Below are 17664 nucleotides of genomic sequence, written 5' to 3' on the forward strand. Positions count from 1 at the left end.
TGTGCAGTGGTTCTCAGCTTGCATATTTATAAACTTGTTGCTCATCACTTGAGAAGAAATGGTTTTTCTTCACTCAGAGATAATCTTCTTGTTGGTGGGAGGGGAGAAAGGCGTGTCTTAAGGAACTGGTGCATGTAGTTAGTTCATGTTAGGAGACTTTGCTGAGTTCTATTTTTGGCATCACTGGTATACATAATCATCCGAAACTAAATAAGAACATATTGGTTAGATCTATAGCAGCCAATGCCTTGGGGCCTTGAGGGCTTCGGTTCCCAAAATAAAACATTTGAGGGAGCCAGCCCCCCCCCCCCAAGTTGATGGGCATTCCAATTCAAATGGTGGGTGTGCACTGCATCATGTGATCGCTTATGTGGGGTGGAGCTTACCTGGGCCCCCACAATATTTTATTGGCACTCCTGGTTAGATCCAAAATACTTCTAGTCTTTCTGAAACTAGACTGGAACTGAGCAGCTGCAAAGCTATTCTCTCCTGGCCACATATAAACTATTATAGTTTCAGAGTAGCACATGAAAGCGTACGATTTCAGGCCCTTATGTTACAGCCACAAAACACATGAACAATCCCACCGAAATAAACACCTGCAAGTGGTAAAACATTCCCAGTATTGTGTTCAGCACAGCTACTTTGGTAATGAATACATAAAAAAGAGTTTTTACCTCATTTTGTGGGGTGGGGTGGGGATCAAACCCACCCAATTTGGAAATATAATTATCCTAGGAAGCTACCAAATGGCATAGGTGTCTCCTGATACTAGTTCCTAACTGCTTGCTGACCACACCATAAAGTGTAAAATTAAAGTGGCTATGGAGTGACTATGATTAAGAATAATTTGTTTTCTTCATTGTTAAGTCCATTGTCTGCATGCTACCAGCTGTGAAATTGTGCAATAAGCCATAATTAAACAGTGAAAGAGAGTAAACAGAACTAGTTAAGTGTAATTTGGTGCAGAGAGAAACACAAGGTGACTTTTAAAGTTTTTTTTATTAGCACAAAGCAGGGGAGGAAACAAACAAACAACAACTGTGAAACTTATGGTTTAAATGAGTCCACGGTGATTGTAAAATACCACTAAAGATCAGCTTGCACTACAAAACAGCAATACTACTAAGAATAACTCAGAAGGTCATTTTTCAGCTTGTCTGGTTTATCTGAGGCTGCAGTCCTCAATGTGTTTACATTTCTGCAGCCCATTTGAGTTCCGTTGGGGGTTTTACAAAAGCACCGAGGGTCACAGCCCAGATTGAGGAGTAAAGTTCGGTTCCCAAATTATATATAACTAATAAAAGTCTGATCTTCCCATTGCCGTAAGCAGAGTTCCATCCTACAGATATAGCACCAATTTGCATATAAAGTTAATAACAGCTGCCCCTGCAATGGCTTTTTGTTGCCAGCCACATAACAGCTTCTATTCATAATGATGTAATTGCATCTGGGGATGGTACGGGTAGAGAACCGAGACTGTGATGCCCACCTCAAAAAGCTTAACTCTTCCTTGGTCATTGCCAGTTATCTACTGCAGAAACACTATGGGGGGGGGGACAACCTACAGCTTCTCTCTAGCCTTTTGCCTGTCAAACACACCCCTTACAAATCTACTTCCTGCTGCCCTTATCATGCGTTGAAGATTAATGAGTTCCTTCTGGCGCTATTAGCCTTGTTTTGCCACCTGTGCCAGGTTTGACATCGGGCACCTCTTCGCCATGCTTGTACACACTGACGGTGACATCCACCATCTCGCCACCATACTTGTTCTTGACATTGATACTGTACTTTCCTGAGTCTTCTGATGCAACCCCCTTGATGACCAGACCGGCATACTTTCCTTGCTCCAGTTTGACTACATAGTGATCATTCAGTTCAAGCTCCTTGTCGTTCTTAAACCAGACTATCTCAGGGTCGGGGTTACCAAACACAGTGCAGGTCAGATTCAGGGTCTAAAACAAACAGGGAGGGAGCAGGGGGAAAATGTGAAATCCAGACTTTGGCATTGGCTTGCTAACTTAGATTTCTTGATCTCATAGCATGATTGTCACAAAACCTCACAAATCTCTGCCACTGTGACAGTCTTCCAACATACACTGGTATTATCCCAGCTCAGCACATGACACAATGGGTTGTAACCAGTGCTTTTTTTCCCTAAAAAAATGTTTAGGGGTACTCTCATTTTCCTACTCATATTGAAGTACTTCCCCTCAATGAGGCCAAACTTAGATTCACAAAATGTTTGGGGCATGCGTACCCCCTGCGTCCCCCCAGGGGGGGATAGCACTGGTTGTAAGCAATTGTGTCTTGTCTGTCCCCTGTTCCTACCTCACAGAAGATTTTGCAAGTAACAAACTGTAAACTGTGTACAGCTGCTGTTTTTTAAAGACTGGTATTTATTTTAAAACTGCAAAGAGTCACCCAAAGGCTGACTACAGACCCAATGCTACCACTACAGTCTCCAGTTTATAGAGATAGCTGAGGTAACCCTCTTAGACATAATTCTGATGGGACTTTAAGGGACTGCCTGCTTCCCCCCCCCTTTTTAATGGAAAAAGGGTGAAGATGATTCTCACTGATTCCCACCTCCCTCTGTACAAAACCCCACAAACAAAACTGCTCCAGATAGTTACGATACTGCAAGAGGTGGTGCGGACAAATGGAAGAATTCTGAAAACTGCCTCCCTCCTTCTTCCATCCATCATCCACTGGAGAAAAGAACCTCCCTGCACAGGTAACAACCCAGATTGCTAAACTGGATCCCCTTCAAGGTGGGTCCTGCTTGCACTCAGGACCTTGGGGCCTCCATGACATCTGAAGGCAGGGCATAGCCCAGTTGTTGCTGGGGCGGTCCCACGATCGCCCCAGTTCCAGCACCCAATCAGGCTGTTGCAAGTTGGGGGAGGGGGAAGTTTTTATAAATGGCAGAGCGACTCATCGGAGCCACTCGCTTCGCACTGCTGAACATCCGCCCACCTGCCCTCTTTGGTTTCTGTGCTTTGGCCTTGCTTGGGACTTCAGTTGGTTGCCTGTTTTGTGGCAGGGGCCTGGTAGGAATTTTGTCCACATGGCAGATTGGCACTGACCATTTGGTTTTTGCCTACTTCCCAGCAATCATCACAACTTTGTAAGGTTTGGCAATTAGGCATTGAGTTAGTTGTGGTTGGAGGAGGGGAGGTGCGGCCATCACCTGCCCCTCTTTTAAAAAGGGTATTCTGTTAAAGGAATCTGGGGGTTCTGGATCTCATCCGAAGTCCGCTTGAGGGGCTAGGGCCATGCCAGGACCACAGGAACCCCGTGGTGAGCTACAGCCGATTTGCATCAATGTAGCTCCCTCGTTTGGTTTACCCTTTCAGACCTCCTGTGGGGTGGGCAGGAGTCAGTTTTAGTTTGTCAGTGACTAAGCCAATAATGCTCACATTGTGGAATCAATAAAGTTGTGGCCTAAATTTTGTCCATTAATCTTAAACAAAAAAATTGAGTCTGTGTGAATTTATTTCTAGGGGGTTACCTGAGGTCCCCGAAGCACAATCCTAAATAGCATGGCAATCCTGAAATGTTTCTTGCCTTGCTAAAAATACACCCAACCCCTTTGAAGGTGGTGAAGGGCTGCATCAATTTCCCTCTTTAAACACGGAGCTGGCAGCTCTGCTTCTGTGCCAATATGGGCAACACTCTAACGCCTCCAGCAGAGCACCCTTGCAGAACATTGTGTGGGATCAAGTGAGGGGGCTGCATATTTATAGGTGCATTTAAAATACAAATGTAATGCTATTCTCTCATGAAGCTTTCATAGTCTTTTTTGTATCCACACCATGACAGCCAAGCCACATGGCTTATCCTTACCTTGCCTTCCATTATTGTCACCACATCAGGCAAACCACCAAGCACTTTACCACGATCTATGAAGAAAAAGCAATCAAATTATATAATTATCAGTGCATTTTGCCAATTGGAGAGTAAGCTCCTATAGGATGATCAAGGTGAGACAAATGCTGAAACGGGGGGGGGGGGGCATTGTCAGCAGCTACTCCCTGATTTTTAAGGAATATGCAAAATATGAAATGTCTGCAGGCAACATTAGCCGGCAAGTGGATACTGAAGATTGTTAAAGGGTACAGCCCGTTCTGTGTTGTCTTCATCCTCAATTTATTTCTTGCTCCCTTGGTGGTTTTCAATTTAGAAACTCTTAGGTGCTCCAAACTCTTAAAAAACAAAGACTGGGAGACTATTTAAAAAATGGAGATAAGGAACAGCTAAGCTCTTAGCTGATTGCAATGCAAAGGGGTTTACAGTGGTACCTCGGGTTAAGTACTTAATAAATTCCGGAGGTCTGTTCTTAACCTGAAGCACCACTTTAGCTAATGGGGCCTCCTGCTGCTGCCGCTCCGCTGGAGCATGACTTCTGTTCTTATCCTGAAGCAAAGTTCTTAACCTGAAGCACTATTTCTGGGTTAGCGGAGTGTGTAACCTGAAGCGTATGTAACCTGAAGTGTATGTAACCCGAGGTACCACTGTATTGTGATAGCATCATACACTTACTTTTAAACTAACATTTATACATTACACAATAACAAATGTCTCTGGACAGCTTACAGCAACTTGAATTAATTTTTGGTGAAATGTTAAGTAGTGCATGATTCCCAGCATCTCTAGGTAGGGCTGGGTGAGACTCCTTCCTGAAGTGCTGGACAGCTCCTGCTGCATTTCAGTGTCAACAATACTAAGATAGATGGTTCATTGGACTGACTCTGCATAAGACAGCTTCCTATGCTCCTATAATCAGTATCCCCAGTTTTCTCCAAGTAAAGCTCAGTTCAATTTCAATACATCTGGACACTTTGAAAATGGAAACATCCAGTTTCTTCTGGCTCAACAGCGCCAGGTGAGTCTCTGCTAATATATACAGAGTTGGCCTAAAGATTTTGCTTTTTCTGTAGGTCAAGATGAATTTAAAAGCATGCCCACACAACCCATGTTTTATCTTATACTGAGCAGCATAATAATAATAATAATACATAAAATTATTAAGAGTTGACTAGGATATTATTTTCCTATTTTCAGTTTCAGTTTTACACTTAATTCTAATTTTTACCTATCCTGTTATTGTAACTGCACAGTTTAGCTGGCCTCCGCATTCAGGGGCATTATCACTGACATAAATTAGAGTCCCCATTTCACCTGTAAGCAGGGGCTGAAAAGGTGGATGAATCTAAAAAGGCAGGCAGTTGCTCCTTCTGCAGGGCATTTAAATAACTGAAGCAGACACCCCGAAATGTTATCGCCCAAGGAGATTGCCTAGTTTGCATCTATGGATTTGGCAGGCTCTGCATATACAACCGAGAAAAACATTAGCTGACCATTTCAGGTAAAATGATTGTCCTGGGAAATGGGAAATGACTAGCGTCTGTCATCATAATGGTACAGAAATCATAGTGAAATATGATGAAATAAGACACCTCCCAGGAAGCTATGATTTTAGGCTAAAAGTGGAAGTATATTACAGGCAAGTAATAAATAAGCATGCTTAGGGTCAGAGTACCTGACTGATTATCCATGCTGGTGAATAATGGGCAGCCCTTATGTATACTATCTATCACTCAGATTTCTTGCCATCATCAACATGAAATCTGTCATACTTGGTTTCCAGTCTGCATTGCATATACTCACCCGTAGTCTGTTCTCACTGTCAGCTCTGAAACCTAACTAACAATAGTTTCTTAAGTTGAGAGTTTTAGGCTGGACACCCATTCTCTCCCACTTTTCTATTCCTTGCTTTCCAAGAACAAACAAACACAGACAGACCTGCTTGACAACCCTCCCCTCCCCCAACAGGGAGCAAAAGTAGGAGGTTTATCAAGTCTCGGGGGGGGGGTGTCATTGGGCATGTATTGTGGACTGTGCTAAGGTTGGTGGGTTACAAGTTTTCCACATCTTCTCTAAAACGGCAACTATCTATTTGGTTTGAAATTGCACCTTCTTCTTAAAATGAACTGATGGAAAGCACCATTATGTATACCTTATTCCAGGCTTCCTCAACCTCAGCTCTCCAGATGTTTTGAGACTACAATTCCCACCATCCCTGACCACTGGTCCTGCTAGCTGGGAATCATGGGAGTTGTAGGCCAAAAAACATCTGGAGGGCCAAGGTTGAGGAAGCCTGCCTTATTCCTTCCCTTTTGTTGAGCTTTGTAAAGGTAAATAAAAGGAACAAGGTCTACCTAGCATTCACTAGGCTGCTAGATCCTGCTCTTTTATGATGATAATAAATAACATGCTTCCTCTGTACAGAATGTACTTACTCTTCTCAGCAAAAGCGGCTGCCCTAAAGTGGGGAAAGAAAACAGAAAACAGAATAATTAATATCACAATTATGTATATGTATATATACACAAACATTACTCTCCCACTTTTGGAAGAGATCAAGGTGCTGTACATGGCTTTCCCTGGTCTCCCTTTTATCCCCACAAAGCCCTGTGAAGTGGTATGGACTCGCTCAGGAGGTGGTGGACTCTCCTTCCTTGGAGATTTGTAAGCAGAGTTTGGATGGATATCTGCTGTGGATACTGTAGCTGAAATATCTGCATTGTAGGGGGTTGGACTACAATTCTATGATTCTAAGTAGGTTAAGCTGAGAAATGGTGACTGGTCCAAAGTCACCAGTGAGCTTCATGACTGAGTGGAGTTTTGAGCCCTGGTCTCCTTGATAATTGAGTCCAACATTCTAATCATTATGTCACGTGGGCTTTCCATATGTTTCTTACACCCTATTATGTTAGAATGGCACTGGTAGCCAAGACAAAGTAATTGTCATGAGTTTAAAAGAAAACGGTATAAAGCTTACTTGAGTCTCTGGAATTCTGCATAAGCATCGTCAAACGCTGCAAAGAAACATTTTTGAGTATTATAAAGTTTGCCTTTTGAATCGGCACAAATGCTTTGATGCCTACTTGTGTTTCTTTTCTGTTCTCAACTTATAAAAGTGGTAGAGAAACATCAAATGAAATCTAAGAAGAGAGATCAAAGGCAGCCCTGATGAGAAGAGGCATAGCATGAACGAAGTTGGTAGTGTGCCTTGAAAACTGTTAGCACAAAATAAATACCTAATAATAAACAATGAGCGTTAATTCCCCAACTGCAAAATGGTCCCAGATTACACTGCGATGAATCCAGTTGCATGCTTAAAGATGCCTACCTTGTCCAGATAAATCAATACTCCGCTTATAGGACTCCTTGCCATCAGACAGCTCAAAGGTGTACTTCCCTTTATCCTTTTCTGTGGGCTCACATATCTGCATCCAGGCAACTTCATCACTGCCTCCAATCCTCATCTTTTCACTAGAAGAAATCTTAGATTCCCTGGGGAAATGAACACAAGGAGTATTCAAAATACACACACAGGTGGACTTTAGGCTTCTGTTTCTTGAGCAACAGTTACTCTTGCTCTGTGACTAAACCTTTTGATGCCAGGAGAATTTTCAGAAGCAGGCTGAAACATGGTGTACGGAGGGATCAATAACAAATGTTCAAAAGGGGGGAAGCAATACCATTTTTTTTGCTGGCCATGGATTGTGTATGCCTTGGTTTAGCCATCAGACTGAAGATTATAAAAGTAAGCATACTTGTAAGCTTGTTGACCAGGGATTAGTGGGAAAGAAACTTGTTTTCTCATTCAATGGATTCATAATCAGCGCCAGCTTCAAGAAATGCAAGACGGGATTTACAGACTAACCTAAGCACTATCAGTTTCTTTGACATAAAATCATTCTCTGGGTCTACAAGCCAGAGGACAATTCTGGGGTTAATTTCATCACATCTGGGAGGTTCATTTTTGGATGATCTAGCCTCCACCTTTGTTTGGTTTGTTTTCTTCAAAGCCTATGACTCCTTCCTATTTCATTTTGAATTTATTTTATACTTATTTTTAGTCTATTCATATTTCAATTTAATAATCTACATGAAGCTTGAAGGATTATTTTTTTTTTTAAGGAAGAACATCTGTCACCCAGAGAGGGTTCTATTACTTCTGCTATTTATCATTTATAGTGCTTTCAAGATGTGCATTGCATTTTCAGAGTGAAATAAGAGACATATGCAAAGAGACAGGGCGGGGAGGAATGCCAGCAAGGGGAAGGGGAAAGACAAGGAGAAAGACAAGCAAAAGCAGATTAGATCAGCCAAAGGTTTGTGAGCAGCTCATTGGTGCAGCTCACTTTTGGCTTTGTGGGCAAAAGGTACCAGGTTCAATCAATCTCAGGTCAGGCTGAGAAAGATTCCACTTTTTTAATCCTGGAGAGCCACTGGCCATTAGTGCAAAGACAAGAACAACCTAGAGGGTCACGACTCAGTGTATGTCAGTCCTATGTTCACAGGGCAGCATGGAAAAAAGCACAACTGACATTGCTAGAAGTGTACAACCTGAATAAAATTCTAAACTTCAACCTGAGATGTTCAAGGCTGTGCCACTGGTAAGATTTCGTTATTTGCCTGGGTCGCTGCTGCATTTTGATTTTTAAATGTGCAGTCTGTATTTTATATGCTTGACATTCTAGGACCAAGCAATGGATGATACTACTGCGTGAGGGATAGGGAAAATGTAAAGGAAAACACTTGGCCGTTTGTGTACAACCTCTACTACACATGATTAGGTTTCCTGGGATCGTGATTTTAGCCTGTAAATAGGAATATCAAGTTCTGGATATTTTGCTCCATCATTAGGAAGGTGGGGAGACATTTGCTCCCCTACAAGCTTAAGAGCGTTTAGTAATAATAATAATAATAATTTATTATTTATACCCTGCCCATCTGGCTGGGTTTCCCCAGCCACTCTGGGCGGCTTCCAATAAAACACTAAAATACAATAACCTATTAAACCTTAAAAGCTTCCCTAAACAGGGCTGCCTTCAGATGTCTTCTAAAAGTTTGGTAGTTATTTTTCTCCTTGACATCTGGTGGGAGGGCGTTCCACAGGGTGGGTGCCACTACCGAGAAGGCCCTCTGCCTGGTTCCCTGTAACTTGGCTTCTCGCAGCAAGGGAACCGCCAGAAGGCCCTTAGTGCTGGACCTCAGTGTCCATTTCCCAAATTTCCTCACCTGTTGAGGTTAGGCAGGTAGCAACTGCAGGGCTCTGCTCTCATACTGCGGGTTCAAACTCAATTATGTATTTTCTGTGGTGGCACCTTATTCGTAGAGTTCCCCCAAACCCTATCTATACATCCAGGTAAGTGTTGATTTATTTGCTCAGGCATTATATTTCAACACATGTTGTCTTATCACTTCAGATTTGAAAACGCAATCAGACTGCTTTTGTTGTTGCTATGCTATCTTATTTAGCCCTCTTGTTGTTTGGTTTTATCTCACTAGTTTATCTTATAAGCAATTTTTACAGCTTTTTTCTTTCTTTTTAATCATAAGCAGTTTTTTAAAAAATAATTGATAAGGTCGGATACTAAACAAATGACTTATATGTGCTACAGCTTTTTGGTTCTTTAGAGGGTGATACCGACCAAAGGAATTGAAACTAACATTTCAGGGTGAACACAGACATATTGGTTTGCAAACAATCATTGGCTCACAGGCGCATTGGAAATCTAATCTAGGCTTTGAAATGATGCATCCAGTGCTCAGATTATTATTTTTTAATCCAGCTATTTCCATCCAGAAAATGACTAAACCTCAGTGGCTAAAATATTGATACCTCCAACTTAGATTCTCATAGATCAGCTAAAAAAAACCCAGAAATGATTTGGCCTAATGATGACAAAAGCCTAATACGAAAAGATTGAAATATCATTACTTAGCTTTTGCTTTGCTATCCTAGATTCAGCTCACTCGACCAAGCAAGTCTCTAGATGGGAATTCAGATTCCCTGCAGTGCAATGAGTGGATGATTGCCTGCTGGCTTTACGATTTGTTTTATGCTCCCTGCGATGCAAAGTGTTGGGATGATTCAGGGCGGGCTGGGGATTTGCATGCAATGCTGCCAGCTGTGCTGATGACAGCATGGAAACCAGAAATTGTCTCATTTCTTATGAAAAGGTTGTCACCTGAATTTTTCATTTTTTCTACTTTTTTAAAAAAAGAAGTAACACTGAAGATTCGCATCTCTCCATCCCCTTCCCCAATATTAGTATCAATATCAAAAAGTTAATTTGTTTAGTCTCTGAATACCAGGCAAAAATCACCCAGTACAGTCATACCTAAGCTCCCAAACGCCTTGGGAATAAAACGTTCCGACTCCCGAACGATTGGAAACCGGAAGTGAGTATTCCGGTTTTCAATCTTTTTTTGGAAGCCAAATGTCCAGCGCGGCTTCCGCTATTGTTTCCGGCACACCTGTGCAATCGGAAACCAATTGGAAGCCTCCCCTTGGTATCTGAACTTTTCGGAAGTCGAATGGACTTCCAGAATGGATTCCATTCCACTTCCAAGGTACATCTGTATTCAGGGCTTGGCTGTTACTTACTTGTGAAGCCAACTTGCTTTCATTTCCTCTGTGTAGTACTTCAAGAAACACTGTAGTCTTATGCCTTCTGGAGTACAGTGGATCTTCAGTTCAGAAGCAGATTTACCTACAGGGATAAAACATTATTCAGATCCAGTGGTTGGGTTTTAGAATCTGAAATCATGATCAAAGAAAAAACTCCAACAACCAGACATTCTTAAGATAATTCATTCTACCTACAGACTTTCAGTATATATATAGTGAATCAACAGATCTCCAGGACCATTCCTCTTAAAGGACTGCCATGAAGCAAGGTCAATATAATGATGCTGAAGAAGAGAATTGGGTTTTTTTAAAATTCTCATGTGTTTAATTAGACATTAAAAAACCATACTCACAATAAAATAAAATTGCTATTACTATTATGTCATCTATGTATGTTGTTTTGTTGTATGAAGTGCCAGAAATCTGGAGATTGTTGACATTTACTGAAAAGTCTTAAAAGGCCAGAAGGAAATGCCAGAAATTCTGACCTACCAATAAATCTCAAAGTCAGGCCAGTGCCCTCAGTAAATGACCAAATATTACCCACATTTCCAAAATTAACATGATTAAGCATGGTGAAGTGTCAAAAACAAGTCTCTGAACTCAAACATTTCTATCATTCTTAGAATTTACCAATAAATATCAACATTCACTAAGTTTCTGATGCTTACTCTGTAAACCATAATTTTCCGTACGCTGCAATATTTCAGCCCAAAGTGCAATATTTATACTAATATATTCAATATATTACAGAATTCAATGTTATTTAGATTTTAATGATGAATTGTTTAAAAATTTCTTCTGAGTTGGATCATCCTGTGACCATAAACACACTTATAGAAGAGTAACTTCTTATCACAAAGCTAACAAACTGCATTGCCCAAAGCCTCTTCGATAAACGACACAAAAACAAGCATGTGGTAAAAAAAAAATGCCTTCCTGTTTAATAATATCTATTAAAGTCAAAAACCTATTCAGAATGTTAACTACACCATAGAAGGGGATAAGGCTCTTTTGAGATTTCATGCTTTCAGCGACAACAGGTTATCTCAGTTTCTGAAAATTTTAATATATTTTTGAAATGAAGTGGAAATAACATTTACTCACCACTGATTCGACTCAATCCCAGGATCATATCTTCATATACTGAGGAGAGGAAGGGGGAAACAACGGATTGTTAGCATGGGAAATACAGATATGTAGTATTCACATGAGAAAGCTTTACACAGATAAACAATGATACTGTGATAATTATTTCAGAAGGGCTTGTGCTTGGTTATTTTGACTTTATGTTCCTGCATTTAACAATCTTGGTCTCCATATCGCTGCACACATAGCTTTGGCTAAGTCCAAATTAGACCAGTTCAGTGGGCCAACCTGCCAAATATCCCTCAGTTGTCCTCATGAGCTGGAATCTTGCAACCAGTTTCAGAGCTGATGGGGACAACCTCTGTGTATTTGGCAGGCTGTCCAGAAAGAGCCTTCAGGAGGGGTCAGCAATGGAGTGCAGGTCAAACATGCCCAGCCCCAAACTCCACCCTCATGCAGTTGTTGCCAGATGTTTGAGGGCACCTAAAGTAGGCTTCTGTAAACAGCTCAAACAGCCACCTCATGTGGCTAATTTTTGAGTGTTTTCCTGAGGGAGGAACTGACATTAATTAAAGGACAATATGTGCATGTACTTGGCAGTAATAAATAAATAAATCTGAAGGAATGAGTTACTCCATCATCATACAGCAGCAATCAGAGGTTTGTGAGGCTTGAGCTGTATGGGATGAGGTGGATGACCTGCATGACTTTAGAAGGAGCAGAAAACATGCAGTTATAAATGTTTCAGAACTTCTCACAACTTCCATGCCAGAGGAGCTTCCATCCCAGAGGTGATGTAGTTATTTCCTTTATTCCCCATGGTTTGGAATTACAAATAACCATGCATGACCAATGCAGGGGAAAATGGAGCTTTACCTTGTCCTGATACATCAATAGTAGACATATCTTGACCTCGGTCATCTGACAGTGTTGCCTTATATTCACCCTGGTCCTTTTTAGACAGCTAGAAATAAAATATGACACAGGGATTGTGTGACTTATATTAATGAAAGTCACTTAAATACTTGGTGCATTTTCTATATCAGAAAGGAAATCTACTTTGAACTTTGTCTGAACAGAAATGACATGAGAGGCAGATGCAGTGAGAGCATCGTTAATGAGATAATTATCGCATTAATACTTTTGCATGTACCGCTTAATTAATTAAGCTGCCTACCAAGCTTAACATCATTTTCAGTCCAGTACAAACCAATGTAAGGTTAAAGGAAGTATTCATTTTGACAGAAAGAGATGAAGCAAGTTGGTTTAACATGCTAACATATAGGTGATTAAAGATTGCCTTCTCACTTTTGGTTTATATATATGTGAGATACAGTCAAAACCAAATACATTTAGGTAGTGGTGACCACCTTGAAAATATGCAACAGAGACTGCGCCATAGGCACAGCTGCTTGGGTGTAAGTCTCATGGAAGTCAGCGAGTTGTGCAGCAAAATCCTTTGCATGTTACTCAGAAGTAAGTCCCTCTGTGTCCAGTGGGCTTTACTCCTAGATACATGGAATTGCAGTATTTGCTTCTAATTAAATATGGGGCATTACCTGCATGTAGTCAAACAAAACATTCTTCAAGTCCCATTAATTTCAGTGAAAGAGAGTATTTGAATAATAATAACCTGCACAAAGCTAAATTTCCCTCGCTAGCAGGAAACACAAATAAAAAGCAGACACAAGAATGGGAGTTCCCATTGTTGGAGCAGTCAACAAGTACAATAAGTACAAGCCTCAATAATCCTGAACTTAGGAAGGAGGAATCTATTAAATGCGTCACCCAGAAATCATTGCACCATACCTTTGGAATAGTCAAACAAACAACCTCTTTCTGCAGGTCAGGCACCTCTTCAACATCAAATCCAGCACCATCTTTGTACCACTTGAAAAAGGTCTCTTTCTTGGTATTCGCCACCTGAACAAGGAGAAGAAAATCAATGAAGTATAATATGCTGCTAACAAGCTGTGCCCTGATGGTTTGTTTGGCTCACCAGTCACTACATTTTTGAAGGTCCACCTGCCTTCATATTAGTCTGCCCAAGCATTAAGATCTTCTTTGAAGGGCCTGCCCACATTCTGAGGTGCAAAATGGAGAAAGGCTTCATCCGTGGTGGCCCCCTGTTTTGGAATGCAATTTGATTAATCAGGGGTGCCTACTTAACAGCTTCCATTCTGTTCTCTCTATTCACTGGATTTTGAACTTCATATTGTTTTAAAATATTGCTAGCTGCCTGAAGAGAAGATCCGCATAAACATTCCAGTAATTATAGATGCATCTCATAACGTGGCACATAGTTTCTACTGGAACCAATCAGAAAAAGTAGCAAAGCATTTGGAGTGACTTAAGACTATGATTTGGACTGTGATTTGGACTTGAGACTAGTATTTGGAAACAATGTTATTTTGAAACCAATGGGATTGAATGCCTTTTCACATGATAGCAGTTGGGGAAAACAGCTACCCACATGGTAGGCCAGAGATCACAGGGTGCTACTTGCACTGAGCCAATGGTCTATCTGACTGCACACTGGTTCTCCAGAGGTTCAGACAAGAGTCTTCCCCAACCCTACCTGCCTGGAGATGCCAGGAATTGGCCCTGGGACCTTTTGCATGCACAAAGCATGTGCTTAACTGATGAGCTTCAGGTCTTCTGCTTTTTTCAGATATCTTCTGGCCTGCAACTTTCTGTGTTTTCTGAAGGAAACCAGGATCCATCAGAAATAAGTATGCAGCACTTTCTTGGATCTGTTGCCAAAGTGCCTGTGGGAGCTGTTACCCAAATTGGTTCATCTGGACTCATAAAGAAACCAATGTTGCAATTCTGCCAAACGTTTCGCTCTTGGCGACCAATGACTGCGCTGGAGCTGGGTTGAAGGTCTTCTTCTACAGCATAGAGTGCCCTGCGGGAGGCAGGAGCACAAGGAAGCTTCCTGAAGGCAGCCCTTTTGAAGTGCTAGTGGAAATTCAGCTCAGCAGAATGGCAAGAGAGAAACAGTGTGTTGTTTTATGCTTGGAATATAGCTGTGTATTGGCTGACATGAAATATTGCTGGATGAGCGAGTTTAAATGGTAACTTGAAAGAAGCAATTTTAGAAAGAGGTTTTTTCAAAAAAAAAAGAGAACAGAAGATGATTACTTTCCAGAGACACTGTTCTGTGCTGCTGAACAGGTCTGTCCATCATGGAGCCACTGTTGCTTCTGTAGCTGTAGTTTTTGTCACATTCGTCTAACAAGGATCACAGCAATACCAAAACTAAAAGCAGATATGGCAAAATTAGGTTTCCTGGCCCATAATGATTTTAGCAATGTGCCCGTGGAGTCTCTGGAAGAAATGCACACAGAGGCAAACTAGTCTCCACGTGGAGCCCAAAAATAGCAAACAGTGAAATATAACTACTTTTGAAATTGAGCGAATATCCCAAAGCAATTTGTAGCAGGGCATGGAGTTGTACTAGTGAAAGAAGAGAAGTCAGAAATCACAGTAGCACTCAGGATTTTTGTATCTCAGGCACTGTAAGATTTATAAAGATGTTGGTTCCTTAATATGGTTTGGTACAGAAGCCCTCTCCTGTCAGTCACTAAATGGCCATTCTGATGAATGAATGGATCCTATACCACCATTCTAGATTTGGGTTGGACAGGAGAGGGTTAATGGGGCTGGAATGAGTGCAAAAGTTATTTGCTAGTCCCATGGCAGATGCATTTTTTCATTAAGGCAACTGTCAGTGATGTGTTTCCCTGGGAACTAATTGTTAGGCTTCTTCTAAACAGGACAAAAGCAGGCCTCCCACCATGCAACAAAAGATGGTGTAACCTAGGTGTCTGTGTGTAATAATAAACAATAGATTGCAGTTTGAACCAGAGAAGAAACAGCATCCAAAGAGAAAAACTGAAAGCTGAGTTTTGGCTCTGTAAACTAGCAACATTTGAGAGTGCTGACTCTTTCTCTAGAAATCTGAGTGCGGTTGGCTGTTTTGAGTGTGCCTCCACTGTGCCTCGACCTATGTGCAACCTGAAGACTTGTAACTAAACACAAATACTACAAAACACCAAAAGCCTTCAGTGATTTCCTTTCCAAAGAAACTGAACCTAAGTAAGCATGATGACCCTTCCACTCCTCACCACTTGGTGAGACACCATGTTTCTGAGTTTAACTCAGGGGTAGGGAGACAAAAGCAATAGCTGGGGAATGGGGTACTGGAAAAAGTTGAGCCACGGGCATTATATGTCACTCATTGTTCTACACAAGACACAGAGAATGTACCTAAGCTTTGTGCTGCAGATGATCAAAAGCCGGTGGTGAATGGCTTGGTTGTCAATGAGGAACTCAGCTTCCCTGCATTTTGGGTACACCCTCCTTCCCCCACCCCACCCCAGCACACTGACTCCAGAAAATCCCCATGATTCAAAGTTGTTGCTTGAATTTGCTGGCCTCGGTTTAGACTGATATATATATATAAGGGACTTGCACTGAGTGTAGGTAGTAAGAGAATGGAAACAAATCTCTTTCTCTTTCTGCCCGGCCTTCAGCTGAACTGTACCACCTTGAACACATCCCGATTCTGCATCCTTGCAACCCCAAGACACTGAGGCACTGTCACCACCAGTGGCTATATTAAAACCCATTGGCTTCGTGGTCAGAGCCTTCTATCTCTTCATGGTACTCTATTTACATGCCCTAAGCTTTTGTACTGCAACTGCTTGCAGTTATGCCCCATGAGGAAGGGTGCCATTTTATTAAAAGGTAACAAAATATGATGGCTCACCTTACAGAGCAGCAGCACTTCGCATTCTTCTGAAATTTCCCAGTACAAAAACTCCAGAAAATGAGGACCTTGAAAAAAAGAAAAAGATAAACATATCATATACTGTTGCTTCTATTGTTTTAGAGAAGGAACAAACTTGGAGAGAAACACAGAACAGGAACTAAATCACATGACAAGCAGTTGTCTCTGGGAGACCTTTACCCTTTTGGTCAGTGCACCAATACATAGATAGTCATGTAAGGTGAGAGAGATGCTCAAGTCCAAGGAAGATCTGTGAGTACAGCTAAGTGCCCCTGCTGCACTTATGAGCACGATTGTGGGATTTGCGATGGCTCTGTGCTGCTCATATGCAAGTTGGCAAATGTGTTTACCAACATATAATGCATTCAAAGCAGGAACAAGGCTCTGTAATATCAATTTATGGTTTGCATAAGTAGTTAGGATGGCGTCCACGTTTTGAGTGTTTGCCACTTGATCGTTGCAGCACCAATAGGCAACGTCAGCAAACCTCATTATTGGAGCGCTCATATCTAATTCCCTCAAAAGCAATGCTTTTCAACAGACTCACCCGGCACATTCAGCAGAAAATCATTAAGTGCTGAGCAATCAAGGTTTACGAAAACAAGTAATGTACGTCTGTGTGTGATAGTAGCTACTCCGAACAAGTGAGGTAAAGAGGGCTGAAGGAGGAGTTCAACAAATGAATGTCCATATGCCTTATGGACAGGCATGAGTAAGTATATTATAATGGAACCAAGAGGGGGAGTGGAAGGAAGTCAACCAAAAAACATTATGGTTTAATCTGGTTATGATTTTTTTTCCTGTACAGTGGTACCTCGGGTTAAGAATTTATTCCTTCTTGGGGACCATTCTTAACCTGAAACAGTTCTTAACCTGAGGTACCACTTTAGCTAATGGGGCCTCCCACTGCTGCCACACTGCCGCCGTACGATTTCTGTTCTGATTCTGAAGCAAAGTTCTCATTCTGAAGCAAAGTCACTGGTTTCCCCCCCAGTTTCAGCATTTGTCTCACCTTGGTCATCCTATAGGCACTTACTCTCCAGTTGGCAAAATGCACTGATAACTATATACAGTGGTACCTCGGGTTAAGTACTTAATTCGTTCCAGAGGTCCATACTTAACCTGAAACTGTTCTTAACCTGAAGCACCGCTTTAACAAATGGGGCCTCCCACTGCTGCCGCACCGCCGCCGCACGATTTCTGTTCTCATTCTGAAGCAAAGTTCTTAACCCGAAGTACTACTTCTGGCTTAGCAGAGTCTGTAACCTGAAGCATCTGTAACCCAAGG

The 17664-nt window shown here is 41.6% G+C and overlaps 1 protein-coding gene across 1 annotated transcript in view; it reads right to left on the minus strand.

The window, feature by feature from the left end:
- Nucleotides 1-983: 983 nt before the first annotated feature.
- MYOM2 (myomesin 2) overlaps nt 984-17664 on the minus strand; it is an 81687-nt gene continuing 65006 nt past the window's right edge. The window contains exons 27-36 of the mRNA XM_083495808.1: nt 16356-16423; nt 13391-13504; nt 12458-12545; nt 11600-11638; nt 10469-10574; nt 7199-7362; nt 6848-6884; nt 6306-6328; nt 3850-3905; nt 984-1955 (exon numbers count right to left, since the gene is read on the minus strand). Of these exons, the coding sequence (XP_083351934.1) occupies nt 1647-1955; nt 3850-3905; nt 6306-6328; nt 6848-6884; nt 7199-7362; nt 10469-10574; nt 11600-11638; nt 12458-12545; nt 13391-13504; nt 16356-16423 (1004 nt within the window). The 3' untranslated portion in view covers nt 984-1646. The remainder of the gene's footprint in view (nt 1956-3849; nt 3906-6305; nt 6329-6847; nt 6885-7198; nt 7363-10468; nt 10575-11599; nt 11639-12457; nt 12546-13390; nt 13505-16355; nt 16424-17664) is intronic.

This window comes from Podarcis liolepis (assembly GCF_965112155.1).
Source record: "Podarcis liolepis genome assembly, chromosome: 3".
Classification (NCBI taxonomy): domain Eukaryota; kingdom Metazoa; phylum Chordata; class Lepidosauria; order Squamata; family Lacertidae; genus Podarcis; species Podarcis liolepis.